The sequence below is a fragment of the Salmo salar genome, chromosome 10 (genome assembly GCF_965601325.2).
Source record: "Salmo salar chromosome 10, fSalSal1, whole genome shotgun sequence".
Classification (NCBI taxonomy): Eukaryota; Metazoa; Chordata; class Actinopteri; order Salmoniformes; family Salmonidae; genus Salmo; species Salmo salar.
Window position 1 is genome coordinate 84,268,957 of NC_138300.1, and position 27,248 is coordinate 84,296,204.

Sequence of the window (27,248 nt, forward strand, 5' to 3'; positions counted from 1 at the left end):
AAAAACTAGGGTCAGGCGTTTTCTTTTGCGACAGCTACGTTAGGTTAGGTTACAATACGCGACCTGCTGTAGCCTAATATGCAGATCTGTTCCGACTTACTTGTATATATTTTTGTAAATAACTTTCTCAATAGTTAACTCATGTTTATTTTCATTTTACCGGGCGCCTTTTTTTGTCCTATACAATAGGAATATGGCCTACTGTATAAAAAAAAGCATCCCTCTGCATGTCTGCTGATTTTTTTACATTATTTAACCTTTAAATAACTAGGCAAGTCAGTTAAGAACACATTGTTATTTACAATGTCGGCCAAACCCGGACCAATTGTGCGCCTCCCTATGGGACTCCCAATGACGGCCGGATGTGATGCAGCTTGGGTTTGAACCAGCTACTGTAGTGACTCCTCGCTGCGCCACACGGGAGCCCAGCTGGCAAAAATCTCATCTCTGGTTTGCAATGAAAATAATTTATGTCCTAAATAAAACTATCTATTGAGAAAGCAGGATGAAGGCAAAGCAGTTTCATCGAATATTTGGCTACAGTAATGTTTGTAAAAAAATTGATTGGGCGAGGTTGAGGTGAGCTGAGCGCGAAGGTTGTTTGGCGATGCAGGATGATTCAGGGATACTATACGATTACAAATTGCATAATATTTGTGCAGAATTAGCCTACTTTAGGTTAGTCCTTGCACGGGATTGGTGGTCTAATGTGTTAGAGTTAACTTCATCAAATGTTTTATCCTCATCATCAATGTTCAAGGGTCACTCGTTAACAAAGTTTAAACAAACAATGTTGTAGACCTGTTTACTAACCTCACTAAGGTAGGCACATTTGAAGTATTCATCAGTCAATGGATATATTTCATAAATTGTAATTAGGCTTACTGAAGGCCAAAACATGTTCGAGTTTGTTTAGTTATTCAAATAATAAAATACACAAAGCAATATTATTGTCTGTTTTTATTAAAAATATGATCAAAGACACACATAAATTAGATTTAGAAAAATATAATCTCATAAATAGCTACATACATATATCATCACTTTCATTGAAACAATCAAGAATTGTCAGTATCACAGTTTATAAATAGATATTAGGTCCATTTTTTTGTCCATAATGTTTCTGATCTAGGCACTGTATCTTCAGGTGTTTTCACCTCTTCACTCATTATTGGTAGTAGGCCATATCAAATGACTTGATGTCACTTTGGAACACCTGGTTGAGCATCTGTAGAAGAGAGTACATTCTTATTAGTTTCAGATAAAATGTAGAATTCAAAGAGGACATGGGATACAAACTATCTGCTTTATATATTGCTCTTTCTCAACAGAAGCATTGTTTGCTATTGGATAATATCAATTAGAAGATTACAGACAATATTATAGAGGTGATATAGAGGCATATTTACCGGATTTAAGGTCATGTCCTGATAGGAGACCGCTGATGTCAGGTAGTCTGGTTGTGGCTCTGTGTTGTTGGTACATGATGTGACCAGTGGCAGACAGTATTGATCATTGCTCTGGATGTTCCCCTGTAGTCTCTCCTGATACCATTTTCCAGACATAGAGCTTCCCTGAGGGCATTGTGGCATATACTGGCATGGTGTGGTTTCCATCTCTCTTTTCAGGCATGGCTCCTTCTCGCTGAGCTCCAGCTGCGCCGACAGGTGGGAGATGTAGCCGATGGTGAGGCGCAGGGTCTCGATCTTGGTCAGAGTCTGTCTAGCCGGAACCACAGAAGGGGGCAGGTAGGTCCTGAGGTGGTTGAGGGCTTTGGTCAGGTCTCTCATCCTCAGCTTCTCCCTCTCGCTGGCGCTCTCCCGCTTCTTCCCAGGGAACTTGGACCTAGACCTCTTCTCCTGAGCTGGGAGTTTTTCTATCCTCTTTCTTTTGGCAACATGGCTGATGCAGCCTGAAGCGTTGGAATCTTCCTTCTCCTGACCACCTCCCCACTGTAAACAAGGGGGAGAGAGGCAGAAGGAGTCAATGGAGGAGGCAGGTGACAGGCTACTACAGGCACTGTAATAACCAGGGTCGGAGCTGGGACAGCTCGGCTTCAGAAAGCCATCACTGTCCAGCAGATGCTCTCCAGCCTGAAGAAACAAGAGTTTAGAGAAATCAACGGAATCCATTACTGCAGTGTTTTCTGAGCTATGAATATCTTCAGTCTGTCTGTCCTTGGAGAGGTTGTGAGGAGTACTGGAGGACCCCAGAGCTGCTCCCCAATTTATCCTACAGGCAGGTGTGATATGGCACCTTCAGGGTGCCTGGACTTCAAAGTGACCAAGTACAGATCACACTAGACTTACGGGGTCCCTGGGAAACATCCTCCTAGAGCCAGGTGTTAGGTGGCAGGCAGATTAGAATGAAATCTGCATCAAGTTCAAGAATTCATGGTGGGAGAGATTATTGTTTTGAACAATTCTCTAAATTGGGCAGTATCGGATAGGAATGTATTGATTATTTACATTTTGGGCAGCTTTTGAATATGCACAGAGGACAAAAACTGGTTGAATCAAGGTTGTTTCCACACCATAAAAAAAGCAATGTGATGACGCTGAATCAATGTGGAAAACTGATTGGATTTGCAAAAAGTATTTTTTGTTTTCAAACAACTTTGTTTTTTTTTTGGTTGATTTCACAGTGAAAATATTTGACAACTCAACCAAATGTAAATCAAAACTAGACGTTGAACTGAGGTCTGTGCCCAGTGGGTGGGGACTGTTAAAAAAAGTTATAATTATTATATTTGTGTTTTGGAATGCAGATTATGCAAATAACTATTAAAAACCCAAATACTATCCTATATCTACATAACACGTTGCTGGCCTTCAGCAGAATCTTATCATTCTCACTGACCAATAGTCCCATGGCAGCAGCCCTCACTGGTAAAAGAAGTGTGCCAGCTGTAAAGTGTGAAGTTCACACCTCTCCTCTGTTTAGACAAGCAGACATCTCCTACACTGCCTTGGGAAACAGAGGGAATATAGCTGTTTGGACTATTATTTGCCAACCATATTGTTTGTTTTTTTCTCCCTTCATGCTGAGTACATTAAATGTCGTATCACAATTTATGGTGAGTCGTTGTTCTGAAGAGATTGGCTCTGCCAAGATCAAGGTGATGCGTGACTTTCTATGCAGCAATTGAATTAGTCACTGGATGCAAAAATAAATAATTGTCTGGGGATGTCTCAATGTGATATCACACATGTGGGTGAAAATGAGTCTATAGTAATTGTCTGTATACAAAACTTGAAACTGGGCTCTAATGATAACTTTTGGAAAGAGTCATTTTATCATAAACAACCTCTAACTCCTTTTCCATATTCATAAACACTGTGCACAGAAATAACATTGTGTTTTTGTGGTCTTAGCTGTGTTTCTGGGCCTGAGGTGCTATTTGGCACCTCTACCTTTCCCACCCCGGGAGTGTGGATTGCAGTGGTTGTGGAACTGGTCATAAGAGAATGTTCCCACAGAAGAGAGTCACATTTATCCCCTTCCCTCATAGGTGTAGAGCTGTGATGATGAGACCTAAAACATGGCCAGAATACACACACACACACACACACACACACACACACACACACACACACACACACACACACACACACACACACACACACACACACACACACACACACATACATACATACACTCACACACACACACACACACACACACACACACACACACACACACACACACCCACACACACACACACACACAGAATGTGTCTCACAGCAACACAACCAATGGTTGTTATTAATTTCTACAGTGAGTACAAATATAATGCCCACATTCCAAAGTAGAGCCACATTTGGTAATAAAAAAAGGAGAATGGGTAGAATTAAAACTACTAGAGTCGTTGACTCTCTACGGACTGATTTCATTCTGTTTTTTTAAAGGAAGCATGGTGAGTGAGGAGACACCTCTGTGGCACTGACAGAACTGACAGATGCACTGAAGAACAGGTCAGAAGGTAACATTCCCATCTCATCTCATAACCTCATCCTAACCTCTAAATCTGACCCTTCTGAATGTATTGCACATGTAATATTATGAGTGTTTAGCTACTGGCTAGTTCATTGAGGTTAGTGAAGCCAAAATATGAGACATAATTCTTTGTCATGACTTTGTATCGTAGTAGTATTTTGTCGGTGTTACATTTTCTAACACTCATAACTTTTTGTATTATCAATTTTGAATGATGAAATATTAAGGAGTGACACGTAATAATAATATCTCTGCTTTGTATATCCTTGTATCTTTTATTTTCTTTTCTTGTATATACTTCTCAACTCTAAAGGAGATTTCTAACATGTGATGACGGTCCCTTTAACCCGAATAAGGGATAAGCATTAGAAAATCTTGCCATCTTTATGATCTTAGGTTGAGTAGCAAATCAACGTGAACTAGTTTTATTCCCAGCTTGCATGGTGAATTGTATATTTCAGGTAAACAACATAAGTCAAAATCTTTTCCTTTGTCGGTGTGTTTGGCTGGTTTAAGCTTTCTATTAACACATCAAATGCCCTTGGTAAGCTGGTGAAACAGACGCTTCATTTTAATTCCTCAGATATCCAACACCTTACCTCTCCAATGATATGCATAGCCTAGCTCATCCCCTCTCACATTAGGGTGGTTAAGATAAGGGATCATACTCTCTCTCCAGACTGAGAGGTGCCAAAGCGGTGTCTCTATTGACCTGAGGATCAGTTTGTCTCTCTGCGGCTTGATACATAACTGATACATAGCTGATGCATAGATTATAGCTAAATATCTAATGCATGGCAGATACATAGCTGTTGATACCTAGCTGTTACAAAGTTTTTAATTTAACTAGGCAAGTCAGTTAAGAACAAATTCTTATTTACAATGACGTCCTACCCTGGCCAAACCCGGACAACGCTGGGCCAATTGTGCGCCGCCCTATGGGACTCCCAATCATGGCCGGATGTGATACAGCCTGGAATCGAACCAGGGAATGTAGTGACGCCTCTTGCACTGAGATACAGTGCCTTAGACTGCTGCATCACTCAGAAGTTGATACTGATACATAGCTGTTGATACCTAGCGGTTACATAGTTGATACATAGTTGATACTGTTACATAGTTGACACATAGTTGATACATAGTTGATACTGTTACATAGTTGATACATAGTTGATACATAGTTGATACTGTTACATAGTTGATACATAGTTGATACATAGTTGATACTGTTAGATATTTGATACATAGTTTAAACATAGTTGATACATAGTTGATACTGTTCCATAGTTGATATTGTTACATAGTTGATACATAGTTGATACTGTTACATAGTTGATATTGTTACATAGTTGATACATAGTTGATACTGTTACATAGTTGATATTGTTACATAGTTGATACATAGTTGATACTGTTTCATAGTTGATACATAGTTGATACTGTTACATAGTTGATACTGTTACATAGTTGATACATAGTTGATACATAGTTGATACTGTTAGATAGTTGATACATAGTTGATACATAGTTGATACTGTTTCATAGTTGATACATAGTTGATACATAGTTGATACATAGTTGATAGTGTTACATAGTTGATACATATTTGATACATAGTTGATACTGTTCCATAGTTGATATTGTTACATAGTTGATACATAGTTGATACATAGTTGATACTGTTAGATAGTTGATACATAGTTGATACATAGTTGATACTGTTAGATAGTTGATACATAGTTGATACATAGTTGATACTGCTACATAGTTGATACATAGTTGATACTGTTACATAGTTGATACATAGTTGATACTGTTTCATAGTTGGTACATAGTTGATACATAGTTGATAGTGTTACATAGTTGATTCATAGTTGATACATAGTTGATACTGTTACATAGTTGATATTGTTACATAGTTGATACATAGTTGATACTGTTTCATAGTTGATACATAGTTGATACATAGTTGATACATAGTTGATACTGTTACATAGTTGATACATAGTTGATACATAGTTGATACTGTTACATAGTTGATACATAGTTGATACATAGTTGATACTGTTTCATAGTTGATACATAGTTGATACATAGTTGATACATAGTTGATATTGTTACATAGTTGATACATAGTTGATACTGTTACATAGTTGATACTGTTACATAGTTGATACATAGTTGATACATAGTTGATACATATTTGATACTGTTACATTGTTGATACATAGTTGATACATAGTTGATACATAGTTGATACTGTTACATAGTTGATACATAGGTGATACATAGTTGATACTGATAGATAGTTGATACATAGTTGATACTGTTACAAAGCTGATACATAGTTGATACATAGTTGATACATAGGTGATACATAGTTGATACTGATAGATAGTTGATACATAGTTGATACTGTTACATAGTTGATACATAGTTGATACATCGTTGATACTGTTTCATAGTTGATACATAGTTGATACATAGTTGATACATAGTTGATACTGTTACATAGTTGATACATAGGTGATACATAGTTGATACTGATAGATAGTTGATACATAGTTGATACTGTTACAAAGCTGATACATAGTTGATACATAGTTGATACATAGTTGATACTGTTACATAGTTGATACTGTTACATAGTTGAGGACCTGAGCCCTAGGACCATGCCTCAGGACTACCTGGCATGATGACTCCTTGCTGTCCCCAGTCCACCTGGCCGTGCTGCTGCTCCAGTTTCAACTGTTGATACATGATTATTATTATTTGACCATGCTGGTCATTTATGAACATTTTAACATCTTGACCATGTTCTGTTATAATATCCACCCTGCACAGCCAGAAGAGGACTGGCCACCCCTCATAGCCTGGTTCCTCTCTAGGTTTCTTCCTAGGTTTTTGGCCTTTCTAGGGAGTTTTTCCTAGGGAGTTTTTCCTAGCCACCGTGCTTCTTTCACATGCATTGCTTGCTGTTTGGGGTTTTAGGCTGGGTTTCTGTACAGCACTTTGAGATATCAGCTGATGTACGAAGGGCTATATAAATACATTTGATTTGATACATAGTTGATACTGTTACATAGTAGATACTGTTACATAGTTGATAGATATTTGATACATAGTTTATACATAGTTGATACTGTTACATAGTTGATACTGTTAGATATTTGATACATAGTTTATACATAGTTGATACTCTTACATAGTTGATACTGTTACATAGTTGATACATAGTTGATAAATAGTTGATACTATTAGATATTTGATTCATAGTTGATACATAGTTGATACTGTTACATAGTTGATACTGTTACATAGTTGATACTGTTACATAGTTGATACTGTTAAATAGTTGATACATAGTTGATACATAGTTGATACTGTTTCATAGTTGGTACATAGTTGATACATAGTTGATACATAGTTGATAGTGTTACATAGTTGATACATATTTGATACATAGTTGATACTGTTCCATAGTTGATATTGTTACATAGTTGATACATAGTTGATACTGTTAAATAGTTGATACATAGTTGATACTGTTTCATAGTTGATACATAGTTGATACATAGTTGATACATAGTTGATACTGTTACATAGTTGATACATAGTTGATACTGTTTCATAGTTGATACATAGTTGATACATAGTTGATACATAGTTGATACTGTTACATAGTTGATACATAGTTGATACATAGTTGATACATAGTTGATACTGTTACATAGTTGATACATAGTTGATACATAGTTGATACATAGTTGATATTGTTACATAGTTGATACATAGCTGATACTGTTACATAGTTGATACTGTTACATAGTTGATACATAGTTGATACATAGTTGATACTGTTACATAGTTGATACATAGTTGATACATAGTTGATACTGTTACATAGTTGATACTGTTACATAGTTGATACATAGTTGATACATAGTTGATACTGTTTCATAGTTGATACATAGTTGATACATAGTTGATATTGTTACATAGTTGATACATAGTTGATACTGTTACATAGTTGATACTGTTACATAGTTGATACATAGTTGATACATAGTTGATACATAGTTGATACTGTTACATAGTTGATACATAGTTGATACTGTTACAAAGCTGATACATAGTTGATACATAGTTGATACTGTTAGATATTTGATACATAGTTTATACATAGTTGATACTGTTACATAGTTGATACATAGTTGATACATAGTTGATACAATTAGATATTTGATTCATAGTTGATACATAGTTGATACTGTTACATAGTTGATACTGTTACATAGTTGATACGTAGTTGATACACAGTTGATACTGTTAGATAGTTGATACATAGTTGATACATAGTTGATACTGTTTCATAGTTGATACATAGTTGATACTGTTACATAGTTGATACTGTTACATAGTTGATACATAGTTGATACATAGTTGATACATAGTTGATACTGTTAGATTGTTGATAGATAGTTGATACTGTTACAAAGCTGATACATCGTTGATACATAGTTGACAAATAGTTGATACTGTTACATAGCTGATACATAGTTGATACTGTTACAAAGCTGATACATAGTTGATACTTAGTTGATACGTAGTTCATACATAGTTGATACAGATACATAGCCGATACATAGCTGATATTGTGACACGTGTGTGGAATGACAGCACTTCCAGTCTCTGCCACATAGTGGCATACTGACCACAACATGGCACTTGATCCAAGCTTGATCTACCTGTATATCACTGCAATATAGTCAGTTCTACCAACAGGTTACCGGCAACCATGGTTTCAGTCAAAGTTAAAGATTCTAGATAAGTGAAGGAGTTCATCAATTATCCTCCATGCATCTGATTTATGATTCAGGGCAAATAATAGCTTGTTGTTTACTGTTGCCCACCAGGGCTCTAACCAGTACTCTCTCATCCTTGTATTAGCATGGGTGTGCTAAGCTCTTTATCTGGACTAGGATAAGAGGGGTCATTAGAATGCTAATGTCAGTGAGGAGTGTGGGTCCTGACTTATAGCTTCTCTGTGAAAGATAAACAGTGTTCTGAAGTTAAGGTGATTGTGTGGAAGCATACAATAGACCAACGATTGAAGCTTTGGTATGTACAGATGTAGGATCTTAATTTGATCACTCCTTTGTTGCTGATCATTTTCCTGCTGAGGAAATGCAAACTTGTAGTGTATTTGAGTTTAAAAAAGTATTCTAACGTTTGTCATTTCCACTTTCATATGTGATTAGCCTAAGGAAAAATTGATCAACCCCTACAAAAATGTCCTTTAATTATAATCCACATAATGATTCACATTTCCTGTTGTTGCAGGATTATTTTCCTGCTGTAGCTCAAATTAAGTTCCTACATCTGCATAGTAACTATTTAATGGAGTCAAAAGTTTAGTGGATTTATTGATGGCCTGTGTTTCATAGTAATTTTTGATTATGTTATTCTTTCCTCAGTGTGTGTACTGATGTGGAAGGTATAGGCTACTAATGCATTTAAAATATTGGTTTGAAAATGACGTTTTTGACCGACAGAGCGCTCGCTTTCATTCAATTGGTGCTGTGGTAATGTTAGCTGGCAGCCGGACTGTTTGAGTTAATTTCTATCAAAGCCGTTATAATGCTGGCAAGTCTGCCATGCTGTGTTCCATAATCACAAAATGCACTCCATGTCGTATGCCTCTGTCGATGTCTGGTGGTGTGGGCTGATTTATATGGAGGAAGTAAAACTGTCTAGACAGAAAAAGTACAGAATATTCCATTAATATTTAAATACTTTTACTTACATTTTAAAATGCTTATTTACTTACAAATGTACTACTTTAGTTACAAAACCCTTAAGAATCAAATACAGGACTAGTCAAAGACACAGTAGTTAGTTATTAGTTAATATTTTATTATACATATTAGAATACGCTCTGTATTTACAATGATCGTTGTATAAAATCTAGAATTTGAAAGTAAAATAAACTAGTTATATTAACATATAAATACTCTGTAGATTTGAAATGTCTATGACTGGACAGTAGATTCTCTTAAAAGTACAGAATATTCCATTAATATTTCAATACTGTTACTTACAACTTAAAATGCTTCTTTACTTACAAACTTACTAATTTACTTACAAAACCCTTACTTTTAAATACAGGAATAGCCAAAGACACATTAGTTAGTTATTAGTTAATATTTTATTCTACATTTAAAAATAGTTTTGTATTTACAATGATCGTTGTATAAAATCTAGAATTTGAAAGTAATAGAAATGAGTTATATTAACATATAAATACTCTGTAGATCAAAGTAAACGTCTATGACTGGACAGTAGATTCTCTTGATGAGGACTTCTGTTACATCCAGAAGTCTTGAGGAATGTTCTGATAGTGGACCTCTTTTCTGTATATCTGATAGGAGAAAAAAAAGATTTTGTTTACTGGTTCAAACAGATTTTCTAATTTCCTTAAAACCATCAAACTGAAAAGTTGCAGTGAGTGATACAAATGATTGTTAGTAAACAAAATTAACAGCAGTTAAACTTGTCATTGACCATATAAATGAACAAATATTTGAACATCTAAATACCGTACATTGAATCTGTACATACCTGACGTGACTGTGCAGTCTCTGCGTACTCTGGCGATTCCAACAGCGAATCCATACTAGAGTTGAAGCTGTTGTCGTAAGCACACGTGTCCATCTCACTGCTGAGTGGGTGCCTCTCCATCCCAGTGTTGTGGAGCGGGTACGTGGGCGTAGCTGTGTGGAGGATCTGTTCCTGCCCTGCACGTCTCCCCACCTCTGCCTCCTCGCCCCAGCAGTACCCTGAGGAGGAGGTGTTGAACTGGCACAGGCCCACAGAGTCTTGTTGAGGTGATACCTGGTGTCCCGACACGTTGACGTTCAGCTCCTTCCTCTGACACACAGCCTCCTCGCTGAGCTCCAGCTGCGCTGACAGGTGGGAGATGTAGCTGATGGTGAGGCGCAGCGTCTCGATCTTGGTCAGAGTCTGTCCAGCCGGAACCACAGAAGGGGGCAGGTAGGTCCTGAGGTGGTTGAGGGCTTTGGTCAGGTCTCTCATCCTCAGCTTCTCCTTCTCGCTGGCACTCTGTCTCTGCTTGCTGGGGTTCTTGGAGCGGTTCTTTCTAATCCTCCCTCCGGAGAGTCCTCCCTCATCGCTGGAGGATGGGGAAGCGGATGCCTTGGCTCCTCCAGAGTGTGTGGATCTGTGAGGTTCTGTGGCGGTCCCCCGAGGCAGGCAGGAGGATGAGAAGTCCATGTAGGCAGAAGGGGAGAGGATACAGGTCTCTGGAGAGGAGACGTTATAGAACTCAGAGTCCGAACTGGGATAACTCCAGTGGTACTGAACACCAACACTATATTTGCTGAGAAGAGGGGCAGAGATATCCATGCTGTCTGTCTGTGTCCTGTCCTGCGTGTTGAGCGGTACGACTGAACTGAAGAGCTTGGCCTGTGGGCTGGTGAAGAGGAGAGCCCTGGTTTTATGCAGGAGTTGGAGGTGTGAAGTGACACCTCTGCAGGCCCTCTCAGGCCATCAACATGGCTTCCCAGAGCTTCTCAGAGCTTCCCAGAGCTCAGCCCTACTGGACAGAGAGAGGCGCCACCATGCAGTCCTCTGCTGGGAAATAATACAACTACTGCTGCTCAGAGAGAGACGTGTCAAATTTGACCCCTGACCAAAACAATAAACATTTTTGCTCTCATAATGTTTTTGCCATTGTGGCCTCAAGTCATCTGGTTTTGTAATAATTCCCCTCATGAGTTACATCAGCCACTGATTTGAAAAAGGCCACTGTTCATAAGTTATTCATTTAGACCATAGTGGTTCAGAGGCTGAATTTTCAGATTCATTGACTGCCTTCATTTTTCATGAGGTGGGAAATATTTGCTCCAAACACAATGACTGAAACAAATGTTTATGCATATAGAGCCATTATCACACATTAAATGAAATATAATTTAATATTTATAATAATTGTCAATCAATCCATCACTTGATCATTAATCGTTGATATAACATAGGGAAAATGTGAAAGACTGCTGCGTAGTATCATTTTTAACAATATAAGTCAGTTACAGCATACCATCTCCTGGGCATGGCATTATATGTACATTTTGGTCATCACAGCCCATTATCAAAGGTCTTAATTATGTTTGATTATCTCTTTAGTCCCAGTTATACGTGTGGCGTGACTTTCCATTACTGGTTCACACAGTGGTTGTGTCTTTAGCTGAGCTCATTAGAGGTGCCAAGTGACGCCTTGGCTGTGAGAGAGTCACTCCGGACTCTTCTCTGAACCTCTAAACTGACCATCGGTGTACTCTGTGACCAGTTGACCTGTCATGTTGTGGTTTTAGGCTGCCATAGTAGATATGTACATTCACCCTGAACGACATATCTGTACCCCTCCCACACCAACACACACTCCTTATACATTGACATTAATTCAAATATGAGCCAAAGAGAATGTTATTGATAGTTACGCAACCACTAGTAGCACCATAAGCCATGGATGAGTTGCCCACCTGATGCACTGAGACTGGGGGAGGTCCGTGGGGGTTTTCCTCACACGTTTATGTTTATACTGAAGCCTGGTTTTGTGAACTCGTGAACATCTCCATGGGTAACAGTGCAGGATTAGGAATTACATGACCCATCTTGACCCTTGGTGAACAGGTCAAGATCACTGAATTTCCCTCCGTAGATAGATCAAGTATATAGCTGTGAATAGAATGTCTAGATCTGGACATTGTGAAACAATTGACCTACAGCACTGTGCTGTACACACAACTTTGCTTTTCCTTACGTGACTAAACATTTAAACCACAAAAGAAAATGTGTTCATTTCATTTGAGAGTTGAGCTACCGGATACTTGAAAATACTTGCCAATCATTCTCAGTCACGTTTCTAAGTGGAGCCAGTAGTATATCTGTATTACAGTGTTCCATTATTGTACACATTGTACAATGGTTGGCATCCATCCCCATCCCCAGCTGCCCTGGCCCCGAGTGACCCTAGGCTCACCCTGGTCGGGGTGAGAGGGGCCAGTGGGTCTGCGGGGGTGAGGCCAGTGGGCCTGTGGTGGCCTTTGGCACCTCAGAGTTACAGCTAGAGACAGAGCTGGCACCTGTCCTGTTCGCCCCCCACGCAACCAGAACCCTCAGCCTGCCTGACATGGCCCAGGCCTTCCCAGGGGCGCACACTCAGCACTCCACAGTTGTTTAAAGCAGTGAGTCTAGTTTTTGCCTTAGAACCCAGTTTGTGGTTTTAGAGAAGAGCTGTGATGGATTTTCACCAGATTCATATTTGTATAGCAGTTAACCTCTATTATGTCCTGTATAATTGTTTACAATTCCTCATACAGTATGCAAACCAAGGAATATGATTGATTCACTGTTAGTATTCTGTCCTGCCCTACCTATAAATATCCACAGCTCCCATTTTTACTCTTGTATTGGACCTGGTGTCCTGATGTTGTCCCTGGGGAAGTGAGTTGTTTCACACCTCTGGTAGAGTAAACATCACCACCCACAAATCTGCCCCCCCTTCAATGCTCTCTGTTGAGGACCATCCCCCACGCCTCCAATGTCCCCCCACTCAAAACAGGTGAAATGACGGGAAGCCCTGAATGGGTTCTATGTCTGACTCAAAACATCTCAACCAAGCGTAAAGAGAGCATGTTTCCAACTCAGAATGAATGCGTTATGAGAGTTGTGTAGTTCCTCATGCTTGTGTTTTACACCTTTCATATCACTGGAGAAACCTGAACCAACCAGGTCTGTCTACCACCGAGTGGCGTATTACAGCCCTAATGCCAAGTAGAAACCAGACATCGCTCACAGTACACTGATAGATTGATTTTATTTTTTATCACAGTCACAAAACGAAACATGTATGTGAAATGAATGTCTTTTACCGCGACAGACAATATTTTGAGATCAAAATAGAAAAATCAAAGAACAAAGCATGGCTTTTTCTGTTTTACAATGACGGACACACAAACTAACTCAGAAAAACAAACCGCCTAAGAACTGGTATTCATAAGCCGATCCCTTGATAACGGTGGTGATGCAGTTCAAACGTCTGCTTGAGAAAGAAACAAGGTTTTATTGGAAACACTGTGTACCTTACGGCTCGACAGAACCGTTGCATTCAGGTAAGGCTGATAACTTCCTGCAGCTCAGTTGATAACAGATCAGTGTATGTTTTCAAGAGAGGTATAACAGGTATTACTACATAATGTATCGGCAATAATGTGATTGTGTCTACCTCCGGAGGATGGTACAGGTGCTCGATAGACTAGCTAAAGGAAACCAAAGCTACACGTTGAAGAAGGATAATTCAATATCACCTTCATTCTTGCTTTGTAACGTTCTCCATTTAAAAATGCCTTACGTTATTGTGTGAATATAGTGTAGATACAATAACGATAGTCAAATGTAAAATAGTGTTTCAACAGCAAAGCGTGTAACTGTTTGATTGTTAGTATGACAGAAATAATTGGCAAAAGTCTTGTTTTGTATTGGTAAAGAAATGCATTTGGCTCCTCAATACTTGACAAGAAACAGCTTATGAATGCTTAAACTAACTAAAATGAATGTTAATTCGAGCCGGTACAGGCTACAATCCAGTCAGTTATTTACATTGACAGCAAACATCATTCAGGCTACTTGCTTTTTGAACAACACATGAAAAAGACACAGAAACATTACCTGGTAGGTAGATAACACACACACACACACACACACATGCAACTCAGTCGACAGTTATCAGTAACAGCACTGTGTGCTTCAGTGAATCCCCCATCCCCAATACAATAAGAGCATTTCCCCCACATATTGTAAAACACATTTTCCTTCATATTTCTATGTGGTACCACTTAAACAGAAAAACTAAAGATGCCGTCGCATAGACAACACAACTAAAGCACAGCCAAGAGCATCATGTGCAGTAACATGGAGGCTGAAACTGAGAACATTTATAAGCAAGCACACAAACACACTCTAGGACCAACCAGTTTGCTAAGTGAAGTTGCTAGTTTGATTCAATTGTGAAGTTGGAACACAAAAATCGACAAAGAAATCGATTTATTGTGGTTTCCGAGGGCATATTCATCAGGAAAATAATATTAGGGCAAATACTGCAGTAAATTTCAGTTCTATGATGTTTCCCTTGTGGTGACCTACTGAGGGACTATAAGTTCTTAACACTCAACTAAAGTTAGAAATTCAAAAATACAGTACAGATGTGGTGAAGGATATTTGCTGTTCTCCCACTCCATACTGTAGGTTGATTGTAACACAAGACAAGAACAGGGAGGGAATGCTACAGTCTACAGAGAGTTTACATTTTGGAGAGAAAGTAAAAGAGGGTGTGAGTTGAGAGCTATTCATTGAGGCAGGGCCAAGATAAAAAAAAAACATAATTCTGGCAGAACAAAACAACAGTATGTGAATTCAAAATGGCACTGGGGAAAGATTTCCATGACCAGAAATCTGTTTCTGGTTACCAAAGTCTCCGTCGAGATTTATACATTTTCAGATTTTTCATCTTGACTCAGATGTACAGTATCATACATTAGTAGGGCAAATTAGGATTCATAGACTGATGAATAAGCGATTGAATTAGAGAAAATGTCCATTTGGTCCCAAGAATAATTTATATACGGAGTAGATTTTAAAGCATTTCACTCCAAACACGTCATAACTGGTGAGACAGAACAGACAATGAAGCACACTGTTAGTTAGCATGTTATTAAAGGTTCTCAATATGTTGCTGGAACAAACTCTCGTCAATTCCTGTTGGTTACAGCCAATCTGGCTTAATGCCTGTGTGTCTCTCAGAGTAACTCCGCCTGTAAAGGTTTCTCCTGGCACCTTTGACCTTTTGGCCAGTATGACCACCTCACAGGAGGATCTTCTCCCGGGTCTCGGGTAGCTTGAGGGCCACCAGGCCTCCGCACACCAGAGCAGCGCAGGAGAGGAGAATGGGGACAACTTTGGTGACCCCCACAAAGGAGGCAAAGATGGAGCTACCCAGGATAGCAGCCAGTTTACACAGGGCATTCAACACCCCAAACGCTGTGGCTCTGTGGGAGGAGGTTAGGGACACAGGTTAAGTAACCACAGGAAACTAACTTTATAACTTTATAACAATGGGTTGACATAGTTCTAAGAGTATAAAAATCAATCATACGATATAGTATAATCTAGCTATTTCCAATAGGCCAATTTAAGAAATTGCTGTACTGTACCTTTTGGAGGCTGGGTAGAGTTCCACTGTGATGACCTCGATGCCGTTCCATGCTGCCACGCTGACCCCACAGAACAGACACTGCCAGGCTATGATGGCTGCCTGACTGAAGCTTAGGAACAGGAAGAAGGTGCACCCAGCTGAGATTAGCATGGAGAGGCCTGCAAAGAGAGAAGCAGAGCGGGCTCACGGTAGAATGTCGCTTAGCTCAGTGGCACGTCGTATGCAGAGGGTGATGTAGCCGTGAGGTGTGCGGTACGATTAATTCACACTTCAGTGTTCCTTGATCACATTTCAAGGCTCACACCCATAGATATAACTCCATAACACCTTTCTCATCTGACAATTGCAGAGCAGAATCCCAGGGGAGCAATAGCTGAGCTGCTGCTCTACACATTATCTGTCCTACCTGTCCATTGTAAGAGCTAATACAGCTAAAATGAAAGGAAGCTTTTACCATTGTACTTTGTCCAATACAGACCTACTCACCTATGATTTTGACCCTGCCTATCTTCTCCATGAACAGAGCTGATATGATGTTGCCAGGCAGAACAGCCAGGGACCCCAGGAAGCTGACCAGGTAGATAAGCACGTCGTTCTCCTCGCCGATGTCCAGGTGACAGCCCCTCTTGTTGTGGAGGAACGTGGTGTTCTCCAGCTTACAGTCTATGAACTTCTCCTCGTACAGGTCTGGAGGAAACGTGACAATGGCATTGATAATACATAAATAGTATACATGGAGCAACATGCATGGCTTTGCAATTCTTAGTCCATTGGTCAATATGTACTGTCTTTTTACAGTGAAACATAGCAATAGTAATTGATGATGTTGGCATGCATTAGATACTGTATGGTCACAATGTTTCATTCATATTGAGCAGGACTTGATTATTGCAAAAGTTCAATCTCCGTTTAACCTTTTTTTCATTTTGGAAACTTTCCAAAGGGTTAAACTTGTTAACAATGTGATGCATTGGTTGGCCTACTGTAACACCTCCAGCAGCTCCCACCTGTGTTATAGAAGACGGTGGATCTGATGGTGCAGTTCTCAAACATTGTTTCAGTGGACTTGATGTCCTCAAAATAACAATCTTCAAACAGTGAATCCTCAAACTTTACAGACTTCATCTCTATGTTGATGAACCTAAAGGGATGGAACACAAAAGCATGATTCCTGACTTTTTGACCAAGTGGCACACAGCTAACTAATGGTTACATGCTAGCATGACAGACAGCACTATCCCTCTTCAAAATTGTCTGTAGAATTTTGAAAGAAATTATACGTTCCATCAGGGGCGCAACTTTCACTGGGGACGGGGCCCCACATTCTGAAATAGCTTTTTTGTCCCCCCCCCCTGTTTTATCATTGGAATGTGATACAAATCGAGGCAACGGTGTGCTTTAGGACCATGCGGATGCCTCCGAGCGGTTGGGTAGGCTGTTTAGAGTGTTTATCTGACTGGATAAAAAAAATATATTATAATTATATCCACCCCACTTCTAAAACCAAAGTTGCTCCCCTGGGCGCCATACTTACATAGAATGATATGTTACATTGTCATATTAAAGAGACATGATAATGAAATGACTGTTGTAATATTACTACACATGGTACTGTGGTGTAGTAGTGAGAAGGGCCAGAAGGAGGCGATAGAGATGACATACTTGTCATTGATGTATTCTCCCTCTCTGTGGATCTGATTCTCCAGGGAGAAGTTGAAGTGGAAGCGTTCAACTCTCTCTCTATGGAACACCTTGACTTTGGACTCATACTCCTCTTGCTGCAGGTATTTGATCATGTCAGGGAACCACACACCCAGTCCATAGTAACTGAAACACAATGGTAACAAGAGTTATTGGACCAATGTAAAAAGGAACATTGACAACCAAAGTTAGAATACACATACAGTATTTTTGCATCCTGAATGGGTGCCATTTGTGACACAGTCTTGATATATTTACAATCAGCTGCACACACTATATATACACTCTTACCTCTTTGGAATCACATATATTGTACATATATTTACCTGAAGGCCATGGTGAACCAGATGATGGCCATGAACAGCGTACTCAGTCTCAGCTCAGGTCCCAAGAGAGAAGCAACGTTCTTCAGCATCTGCAATGAAAACATGGCATAGTGACACGTCACCTACTAATAGCCTGTTACTGTTGGTCTCATTAGGTAACACGTTTGTTTTCAGGACATTTTGGGGCCTACCAGTTTGCACAGAGTGAGGGTTCGAACGGCCCATCGCTGTATAGCCGTCCCTGTGGCGCTCTGGATCTCAATGAACTCATCCTCATTGGTCTTAGGAGCCTTGATGTGGGTCACCTGACGGGAATGAAATGATGGTCACTCCTCTAGTTAGGTTTCATTATATTCTGTGATGCTGAGAAATGGCAAAGCAGCCCTTCAAGAGCGTGTTATTTATTGTCAAACTGTTGTCGTGTCTCCACTCACCTGGAAGACCTTCTCAGGCTGGCCCTTAGCCCTCCAGTTGGTGTCATGGACATTCTTCAAGATCATCCAGGCCTCGTCATGTTTGGCATTCTGACAAAGACAACCACACACTCTGAGTGAAACCTCAGGATAGTAGTCCACACACTTTTTATCGATCAGTTTTATTTAACAAAATCGGTGTTGATTTATGAATGGAAAAAAATGATCGACACAATATGTTAAACCCAGAGTATAACATTCCTGAACTGTTCATCTGTGAACAATCTTTAATTGGAGAAAACAGATCTTACTTCCAGGAGGAACCTGGGGCTCTCAGGCATGAACATGAGTCCCACAAGGGAGGTGATGGCAGGCAGGGCACAGACCAGCACAAACACCCTCCAGCTGTGGAACTGGAACTCCGTCCCCATGCTGAAGCCCCAGCCTGGAACACAACACAGCCACAACACAATCCTTATTCATTCTTTACGTCTAGACTCAAGAGCCTGGAACATAACACAACCAAAATCTCTCAATGTGTTGAGAAACCCATCACAGTAAGATATACTAAAAGGGCATGATCATTTTCACAATTTCACAGTATTATTCCAACCTCATAGTGTGGAAATATATATAAAACACAGGAAAATCACATTTTGGACTGCACTGAGATGTATTTCAATGCAAACCTAGAGAGTAAATTACTGGTACTGAAATATATTTGACTGTGCGTTTACAGACTAATATCTTAAAAAATCTGTCAGCCAGTTAATGAACTCAATACATATGCTATAATTTGGTTACATTTACACAACATCCAATACACGGACCACTGTGGCTAAACTTGCTTATGTCAGCAAGATAATATTGATCCCAGGTCATAGTAAGAGTTTCCTGTTGAGTGCTTAGTGTGTACTATACCGTAGCGAGGGATGATGCCCCAGGCAGTGAAGGAGGCGTAGATGCCCCCCACCATCCAGAACATACACAGCCAGCTCAGGTGCTCCCCTCTCTTATCCATCTGCAGGAACTCTGAGAAGTAGGAGTAGACTATGGGGACAGAGCCTCCGATGCTGAAGGGAGAAACACAGGATTAGTATAGGAACTCACCGAGATTGTAGACTACACAACAGATGTGTAATCTTGCAAGTATTATCTTTATTTAAAGGTCCAATGCAGCCGTTTTTTGGGTAACAATGAATTACCTTACTGTGATTGTTTTCAATTAAAATGGTCAAAAATAAAGAAAAATAGCTTCTTAGCAAAGAGCAATTTCTCGAGCAAGAATTTTGCTAGGACTGACTGGGAATGTTCTGAGTGGGAAAAAGCTTTTATTGGCAGAGAGGTTTGGAACTCTCTTTCTTATTGGTCTATTAAGTAATTTACTGCCTGTCACAAGACAGGCCAGAACTCTATCCCACCAAAACAGGCTGAAATTTCAAGCAGTCTTTTCAAACAGCTCTTACACTAAAAGGGCATGATCATTTTCACAATTACACAGTATTATTCCAACCTCATAGTGTGGAAATTACTGGTACTGAATTATATTTTTGGAGCAGGAGACATAAAGGAGAATAGTATTTTTTTGGTCGATTTTTGTCAGTAGTTTGAGCGTCCACAAATATCCAAACATACATGGATACACACAGACCTAATACACCATGCTCTTGCAGCTGAGATTTTCTTTCTACACAACACAGTGTTTTTGCATACTGTAGCTTTGACCTGATTCTGGAGTCTGCATAGGCTTACATCCCTGTGGAACAACACTATTCTGATACAGCACAGTGCTGCATTGTTGTAGGAGGAGGAAGGCTCTGAATGTGTTGACCTGCAGTAACTATTTCTTCTCTGTTGTAGATGTTTAGAAACTGTGTAAGCATCACGTCGTGCGACACATACGTAACATTGTACAGCACACATTTTATCAGGTGGAGAGGATCATGTTCAGGTTAAGCCCCAATCCCAGTTACAACCCAAATTCCTTCGAGGAGCAATTCATTCCTTGTTTCCACTTTCTCTATAGACGGGGGTCTTTCTTACCCGATGCCAGAGAAGAGCCTAAAGAAGAGGAAGAAGCCGTATCCCTGGGCGAAGGAGGAGAGGAAGGCAAAGACACAGTTGACGGTGAGGGCCCAGATCAGACACTTCCGGCGGCCCAGTTTGTCTGCCATTCCACCCCAGATGAACGCCCCAACCATCATGCCCAGGAACACTATCAAACCTGCAGGAGAGAGAGAGAGGCAAGACACAGTCAGAGGCCAGCCAAGCTACAGTTCACTAGCAGACATGTATCTAGTGATTTGAACTCTGTGAATAAAGTGGAAGGCAGATTCCACTCAACACACTGTTGAGATGACCATACGTTCTGGTTGTGACCATACGTTCTGGTTGTGACCATACGTTCTGGTTGTGACCATACATTCTGGTTGTGACCATACGTTCTGGTTGTGACCATACGTTCTGGTTGTGACCATACGTTCTGGTTGTGACCATACGTTCTGGTTGTGACCATACGTTCTGGTTGTGACCATACATTCTGGTTGTGACCGTACGTTCTGGTTGTGACCATACGTTCTGGTTGTGACCATATGTTCTGGTTGTGACCATATGTTCTGGTTGTGACCATATGTTCTGGTTGTGACCATACGTTCTGGTTGTGACCATATGGAACCCTGACCTGACCCTGACCCTGACCTGTTCACCGGACGTGCTACCTGTCCCAGACCTGCTGTTTTCAACTCTCTAGAGACAGCAGGAGCGGTAGAGATACTCTCAATGATCGGCTATGAAAAGCCAACTGACATTTACTCTTGAGGTGCTGACTTGCACCCTCGACAACTACTGTGATTATTATTATTTGACCATGCTGGTCATTTATGAACATTTGAACATCTTGGCCATGTTCTGTTATAATCTCCACCTGGCACAGCCAGAAGAGAACTGGCCACCCCTCATAGCCTGGTTCCTCTCTAGGTTTCTTCCTAGGTTTTGGCCTTTCTAGGGAGTTTTTCCTAGCCACCGTGCTTCTACACCTGCATTACTTGCTGTTTGGGGTTTTAGGCTGGGTTTCTGTACAGCACTTTGAGATATCAGCTGATGTAAGAAGGGCTATATAAATACATTTGATTTGATTTGATTTGATACATTCTGGTTGTGACCATACATTCTGGTTGTGACCATACATTCTGGTTGTGACCATACATTCTGGTTGTGTTTTTATGGATCCCAGCATTGTATTTTAGGGAACATGCAATATACAGAGTTGTTCTTGAATTGCTCAACTACTGAAAGAGCCACAGTAGCCCCAACACATTGTGATAGCTGGGCATTGGTGACACTTTAATGTTGTCCACCGTGGGGCAGGCTTGTCCATCTCTCCTGAGAGATGACGGCCTACCCCGTCCAAAATACACGACAGTGTCCTATGGACAGTATTGAGAAATCTCTCATTAGTGAAATAATTACTGTAATAAAAAATATGTTTAATTGGACACACTCAAAGACAAACACAAACATTTATTGGAATAATTGTACATGTTTATACCCATTTTTTGTACTCTGCATTCTTACTCGCTCAAGGGCTAGGTCAGAGAGGTAAAATCGTGTTTCTAAGGTAACAACAGACTAAGTGTTTTTGGTCAAATTTAATAGCCTTGAGTGGTCTTTTGTAAAGCCTTAAGCCTTAACAATGGTAACAGATATGCTATTTAGATGTCATAATGATTTATTGTGTTTTTACTTCTCAGTGGGGTGTCTCTTTTTAGAACATACTGTTAATTGTGTACCTTTGTCCATCTTGCAAAGCTCGGCTGGAACAAGTATTTTTAGCATATAATGAAAGCCTGCGTCAAGTATAATTTTCTTTTAGTTCAAGTAAATGCTGACATTTGATAGAATCCTGTAGTTGGCTGTGTTTGTGCCTCAGCAAGCAAGTACAGTATTTCCAGATAAAGACTATTTAAGCCCCAGATAAGTACCTATAACTTATGTGACCCTTCCAGTACTATTCTGTGACACTTTTCTATGCACTGTACTGTATATGTACGCCTAAAGCTTTCCTCAGCTTACATGTAGCCTATCAACCATACCCATCTATCACCGGGGAAGAATCTTCCCAAAATAACTAAATGTATCAATGTGCCTAGCGCCAAAGCCTGGTATCACGCTCTGGGCCACGATGTCACTGCAGATGGCACTGCCATGGGGGGTGTGGGCGATGACTGGTGTGAGAGCGAAGGCCCGCCCATCACCGGATAAGGAGAATACGACCAATCCCCCACCCTCCTCTCCCCGAAGGATAGTGACACTGCTGCCACTCTGCCTTCTGATTGGACAGCTTACCCCCATTAAGTCAGAATGTATGCTGTGGTGATCACAGTGAAAGTGTGATTTAGAGGCAGCTCATATTTCAGTCCCATTGAAGCTGATTGCTTATAGTTAAGGAGTGAACATATCAACCCTTGAGGAAAAACCAGAGTGTATTCTGTAAATTTGGACTAAAATATGTAGATAAAATGACTGTAAAGAGCAGCATTCATGCCACACCTAAACAGAACATCTGCTAACTTATTCCTTTTAAAAGGAGATGCTACATGAGATGTTCCACTGTGATCAAGCATATCCTGTTTCCTCCGAGTACCTAAAAGTACCCTGACACCACCATACCTATTCAATTTAATTCAATTAAATTCAAAACATTATTTATACCCGAAGTGCCATTACTTTGGGCATGTCAGTCAGTCTGAGATGTGAGGGCTGCAGAATGTACAGTGCAGTGAATAAAAGTTGATTGTGATTGCTGCAGCATATAAGTTAGCCGAAGGAAAGTGAAGCAGCAGGCGAACAGTACGTATCCTAGACGCAAGGTCAGTAGAGTAGCTATCGATCTCCTCTCCTCAGCTACCTGCTGACTCAGTACTGTCAGTACAGCCTGCTTGTGGCCGCTGGGAGGAGGCTGCTGGCTGGAGAGAGGGAGAAAAGAAACTGCCCTCTCATCCCAGATATTTGTCTCCTTGGACAGCTTCCACCCACAGGCTTCAAAGTGAAGGACTTGTCTCGCGTTGTTAACTCTGAATTACTAATTCACCACTGCACTAGAACAATGTGTCCCACTCTTCAAAGACGTCCTATTCTCAACCTAATTTTCCCATGTCTAGTTTGATTTATCTCCGTCAGTTACTTTAGATAGGCCAGTTCTTTTAGATAGGCGGACATTTATCAAGCCTTTGAGTAGAAAACCTTGAACATTTGAATGCCCTTTTATGTGTTCTATTATTCTCTGAGTCAGTCTCTGAGAAGAACCGTTCAGAAATGTTGTGAACTCGTCTGACGTGCTTATTTAGCTAGCTGCTGTTGTTAAGGTGGAATGGAAAGAGGACCCCATTTCCCTCAGACATGGACCTGCAAAATGCTGCATGGTCTCAATCAGTGTGATTGGTGGCGTGCTGCAGACCCGTTCCGGTTGCCAAAAATAATGTGCTATTTGCTGTGGGGATACGGATCATAAATTTCCCACCTGCTTCACTAAGCAGGAATATATTGACGTCCAGTAGAGCATGACAAGCAAACAGATTAATCTTAAAATCGACTGTGCCATTAGCTAATTTGAGAGCATTTCTAATTTACGGAGTACTTAAGTACCTGCTGACTTGCATTGATTGCCAGGCTGCTATTGGCTGGAATCAGTTGACCCAGACATTGTAAACGTGTTAGTATGGGCTGTATGTCTTCTAACAAGTAATGGCATTTAGCCATGACTCACCTAACATGCCTTTCTCTCCGTTGGATAAGCACATGTCCTTCTCCGCACTGGGCAGCACGAACCCCACCACAAAACACTCCACCCCGTCAGCCATGAGGGCCAGGCCCAGCACTATAAACAGGGTCCACTGGAACCGTCCATGCCCACAGTCCTCCATGATGTCCTCATACTGCTCAGCCAGCTCCTCCAGCTCCGTGGCCCCTGCCTGAGCCTGCCTGGCCTTGGCCCTCGCTGCCCTCTGGGCCGCCTTCACCTCGTCAGGGTGGGGGATCCCCTGGTACTCCCCCTCGTACATCTGGTCCTCGTCATCATGGCCCTCCGTGGCATCGCTGGCTGCGTCCTCCTCCTGAGGGTAGGACTCGCCCTGGTAACCGTAGCCCCCCTGGCCTCCTCCCTCTCCGTAGGTGCCGTAGGGGTCACCTCCTCCTTGGTTGTACACGTTGTTCTGGTAAGGGTCAGCCATGATGCCGCTGAGACGCTACAGCCAAGTCAGCACTGTTGCAGTGAAATCCTTCAGATGATTCTGGACTAGACTGACATACTCCTGGGCACCTTCTTCCGGTGCTTTGCTCCGTGTGTGTTCTTGTATTCCAGGTGCTATGCTGTAGCTGTTTCTTGTTCCTGTTCTGAGGAGGTTGTTGTTCAACTACTCTTTTTAGCAGTACCTGTATTGGAACAATAGTGTTTTTTGTCGAGTAGCTACCTTTGCCTGTTCAGTTCTTCACAAGGCCTCATGCTGAACCTGAAAGAGAAAGTTCATTCAGTTATGCTATTCATATTTTTTATGATTGATAACAAAATCAATACTCAGAACACTTGGGAATGTTTCATCTATTTTGTAGAGATTTGACTGGGAGCTGACACTAGGCATGCTGTAGATCATTGGGCTCTACTGCGTCTATCTACTGTAGGGTCTTTTCCCAGTCCTAATGCACTCAATACTGAAACAGCTGGATGCAGTTTCAAATTGCATGAAAATGTCACCGGAGGTTCACTGGCATGATAAATGAATTCCTTGAAATGATCCATTTTAATAGGTTCCTTAGAGAATTCCTACCGCTACCTAAACATGTCTGTAGTAATATGCTACCTTAGGCCATAGCCTTGATGTATAATGTCCTACCCTCTCAGATCATTCAGCTCACACTACAACGCAAATGGAATATAGTAGACAACAATATTAACACACACCACACCCAATGAGACGTATAATTGTGTAATTATTGAGCGTATAAAAACATATTTTTCTTATTTCTTGGATATGAATCACTTGCAAAATAAATTCTGCACTACTCGTAGTTAATTTGTTTCACATGGCGCAGATTGAAATCTAGATTCTAGTTTAAACCTCTAAACCTATAGATCACGTCTTGGTAATTCTGTATCAACTCTTTGCCGAGCAAACAATACAATTTGAAGGATAATTATTTTATTTTTATTTTGTCTTCTTTTTTCTATTTCAGATGAAGCAGTTTCACGTCTTTGACAACTCTGATAATGACATAACCAGTCGAACAAATCTCCCCCACTAATCCACCCCATAACAGTTCTCTTTACATCTCTACAGCCTGAGTGTGGTAAAGGAGGGAAGCCACGCTGTCACATTCACAAGTAAGCCTTTTCTTCAGCCCTCTCACACACCAAAGAGCCTGGTAATGCTGCAAATGAGATTTGTCTCGCCCGGGTTAATGCTGGCTGGCTGTCACTAGTCTCTACTGGCTCTCTGGATGCCTGAACTACACCCCCCCCCCCCCCCCCCATCACTTACTACCATTGTGTCACTACACTGAGAGGACACTGGCTGCTGTCGAGGAAGTGGAGTTACATGGGTATCATAGTTTAATCATTAATCCATTAGAAATCAGACAAACATGTCTCACTGAGAATAATCAAAACGTTTAGTTATTCCTTTTTCCTCTAAATATTCTATATCAGCCAACCTTTGAGGATGTAATAGCCTACATTCTGAAGTGTAGTAGTATATATTTGGTATTCCTTTGTAGGGACATGATCACACCAATGTAGGATCTTAATTTGAGCCAGTTTTTTACAGCAGGAAAATAATCTTGCAGTAACAGGCAATGTGAACTATTATGTGGGTTATAATTGATACAATCTTTGTTAGGGCAAATCAGGTCTGACATTTTGAAGTGGAAATGACTAACTTTAGAAGCCTTTTTAAACCTTGAATACACTACAAGTTTGCATTTCCTGTTGTGCAGGAAAATTCTCAGCAACAAAAGAGTGATCAAATTAAGATTCTACATCTGTATACGAGGGACTCAACTTTAATTAACATTCTAATTTTAATCATGGTGTAAAGAGAGACACTGTGAGGGACATTAGCAAGTTCTTGGATTCATTAAACGAATAAGGAGACCCAGGAGGTATGCAGCCAAACCAGGTGCTAGTGTGTGCATGTGTGTGTGTGTGTGTGTGTGTAACTCTCCAGGATCTCTGTCCTCCTCTCTGGCATCTCATTAACGCTTCCCAACCTCATTCACACCCAGCCTGCCTGCCTTCAGCCATACGTCTTCCCAAGACTCCTCCACAGCATACCGCAGCCTTCCCTCGCCAAGTACACTACATCTGTTCTACACACAGCTCTTACCAAGGGCCTTTTCACTATGAAGACGAAATTCATGGTAATTTGTATGAGAACAGGCTTCATTCCAGCAAAGCAAAGGAATACCTGTGACAGACTGGAAGGTTGTCTTGTGTGATACAATCATCCTGAGTGAATAGAATAGGGGGTA

At 40.7% G+C, this 27,248-nt stretch overlaps 2 protein-coding genes across 3 annotated transcripts in view; both read right to left on the reverse strand.

The window, feature by feature from the left end:
• Positions 1–1,168: 1,168 nt before the first annotated feature.
• Positions 1,169–11,431, reverse strand: LOC106560948 (uncharacterized). Its single transcript, XM_082956621.1, has 3 exons — positions 10,618–11,431; positions 1,410–2,093; positions 1,169–1,228 (listed from the first exon to the last, which is right to left on the reverse strand). The coding sequence occupies exons 1-3, from the start codon at positions 11,419–11,421 to the stop codon at positions 1,169–1,171; spliced, it is 1,548 nt and encodes a 515-aa protein (XP_082812747.1). The 5' UTR covers positions 11,422–11,431.
• Positions 11,432–13,875: 2,444 nt separating this feature from the next.
• Positions 13,876–27,248, reverse strand: part of sv2bb (synaptic vesicle glycoprotein 2Bb) — a 41,744-nt gene continuing 28,371 nt past the window's right edge. For both annotated transcript variants that reach the window (XM_014124449.3, XM_014124448.3), the window contains exons 2-13: positions 24,493–25,234; positions 20,772–20,952; positions 19,650–19,801; positions 19,040–19,173; positions 18,750–18,839; positions 18,507–18,620; positions 18,316–18,404; positions 17,951–18,115; positions 17,296–17,429; positions 16,775–16,975; positions 16,287–16,446; positions 13,876–16,121 (exon numbers count right to left, since the gene is read on the reverse strand). In XM_014124449.3, the coding sequence (XP_013979924.1) occupies positions 15,938–16,121; positions 16,287–16,446; positions 16,775–16,975; positions 17,296–17,429; positions 17,951–18,115; positions 18,316–18,404; positions 18,507–18,620; positions 18,750–18,839; positions 19,040–19,173; positions 19,650–19,801; positions 20,772–20,952; positions 24,493–24,955 (2,067 nt within the window). In that variant the 5' untranslated portion in view covers positions 24,956–25,234 and the 3' untranslated portion in view covers positions 13,876–15,937. The remainder of the gene's footprint in view (positions 16,122–16,286; positions 16,447–16,774; positions 16,976–17,295; positions 17,430–17,950; positions 18,116–18,315; positions 18,405–18,506; positions 18,621–18,749; positions 18,840–19,039; positions 19,174–19,649; positions 19,802–20,771; positions 20,953–24,492; positions 25,235–27,248) is intronic.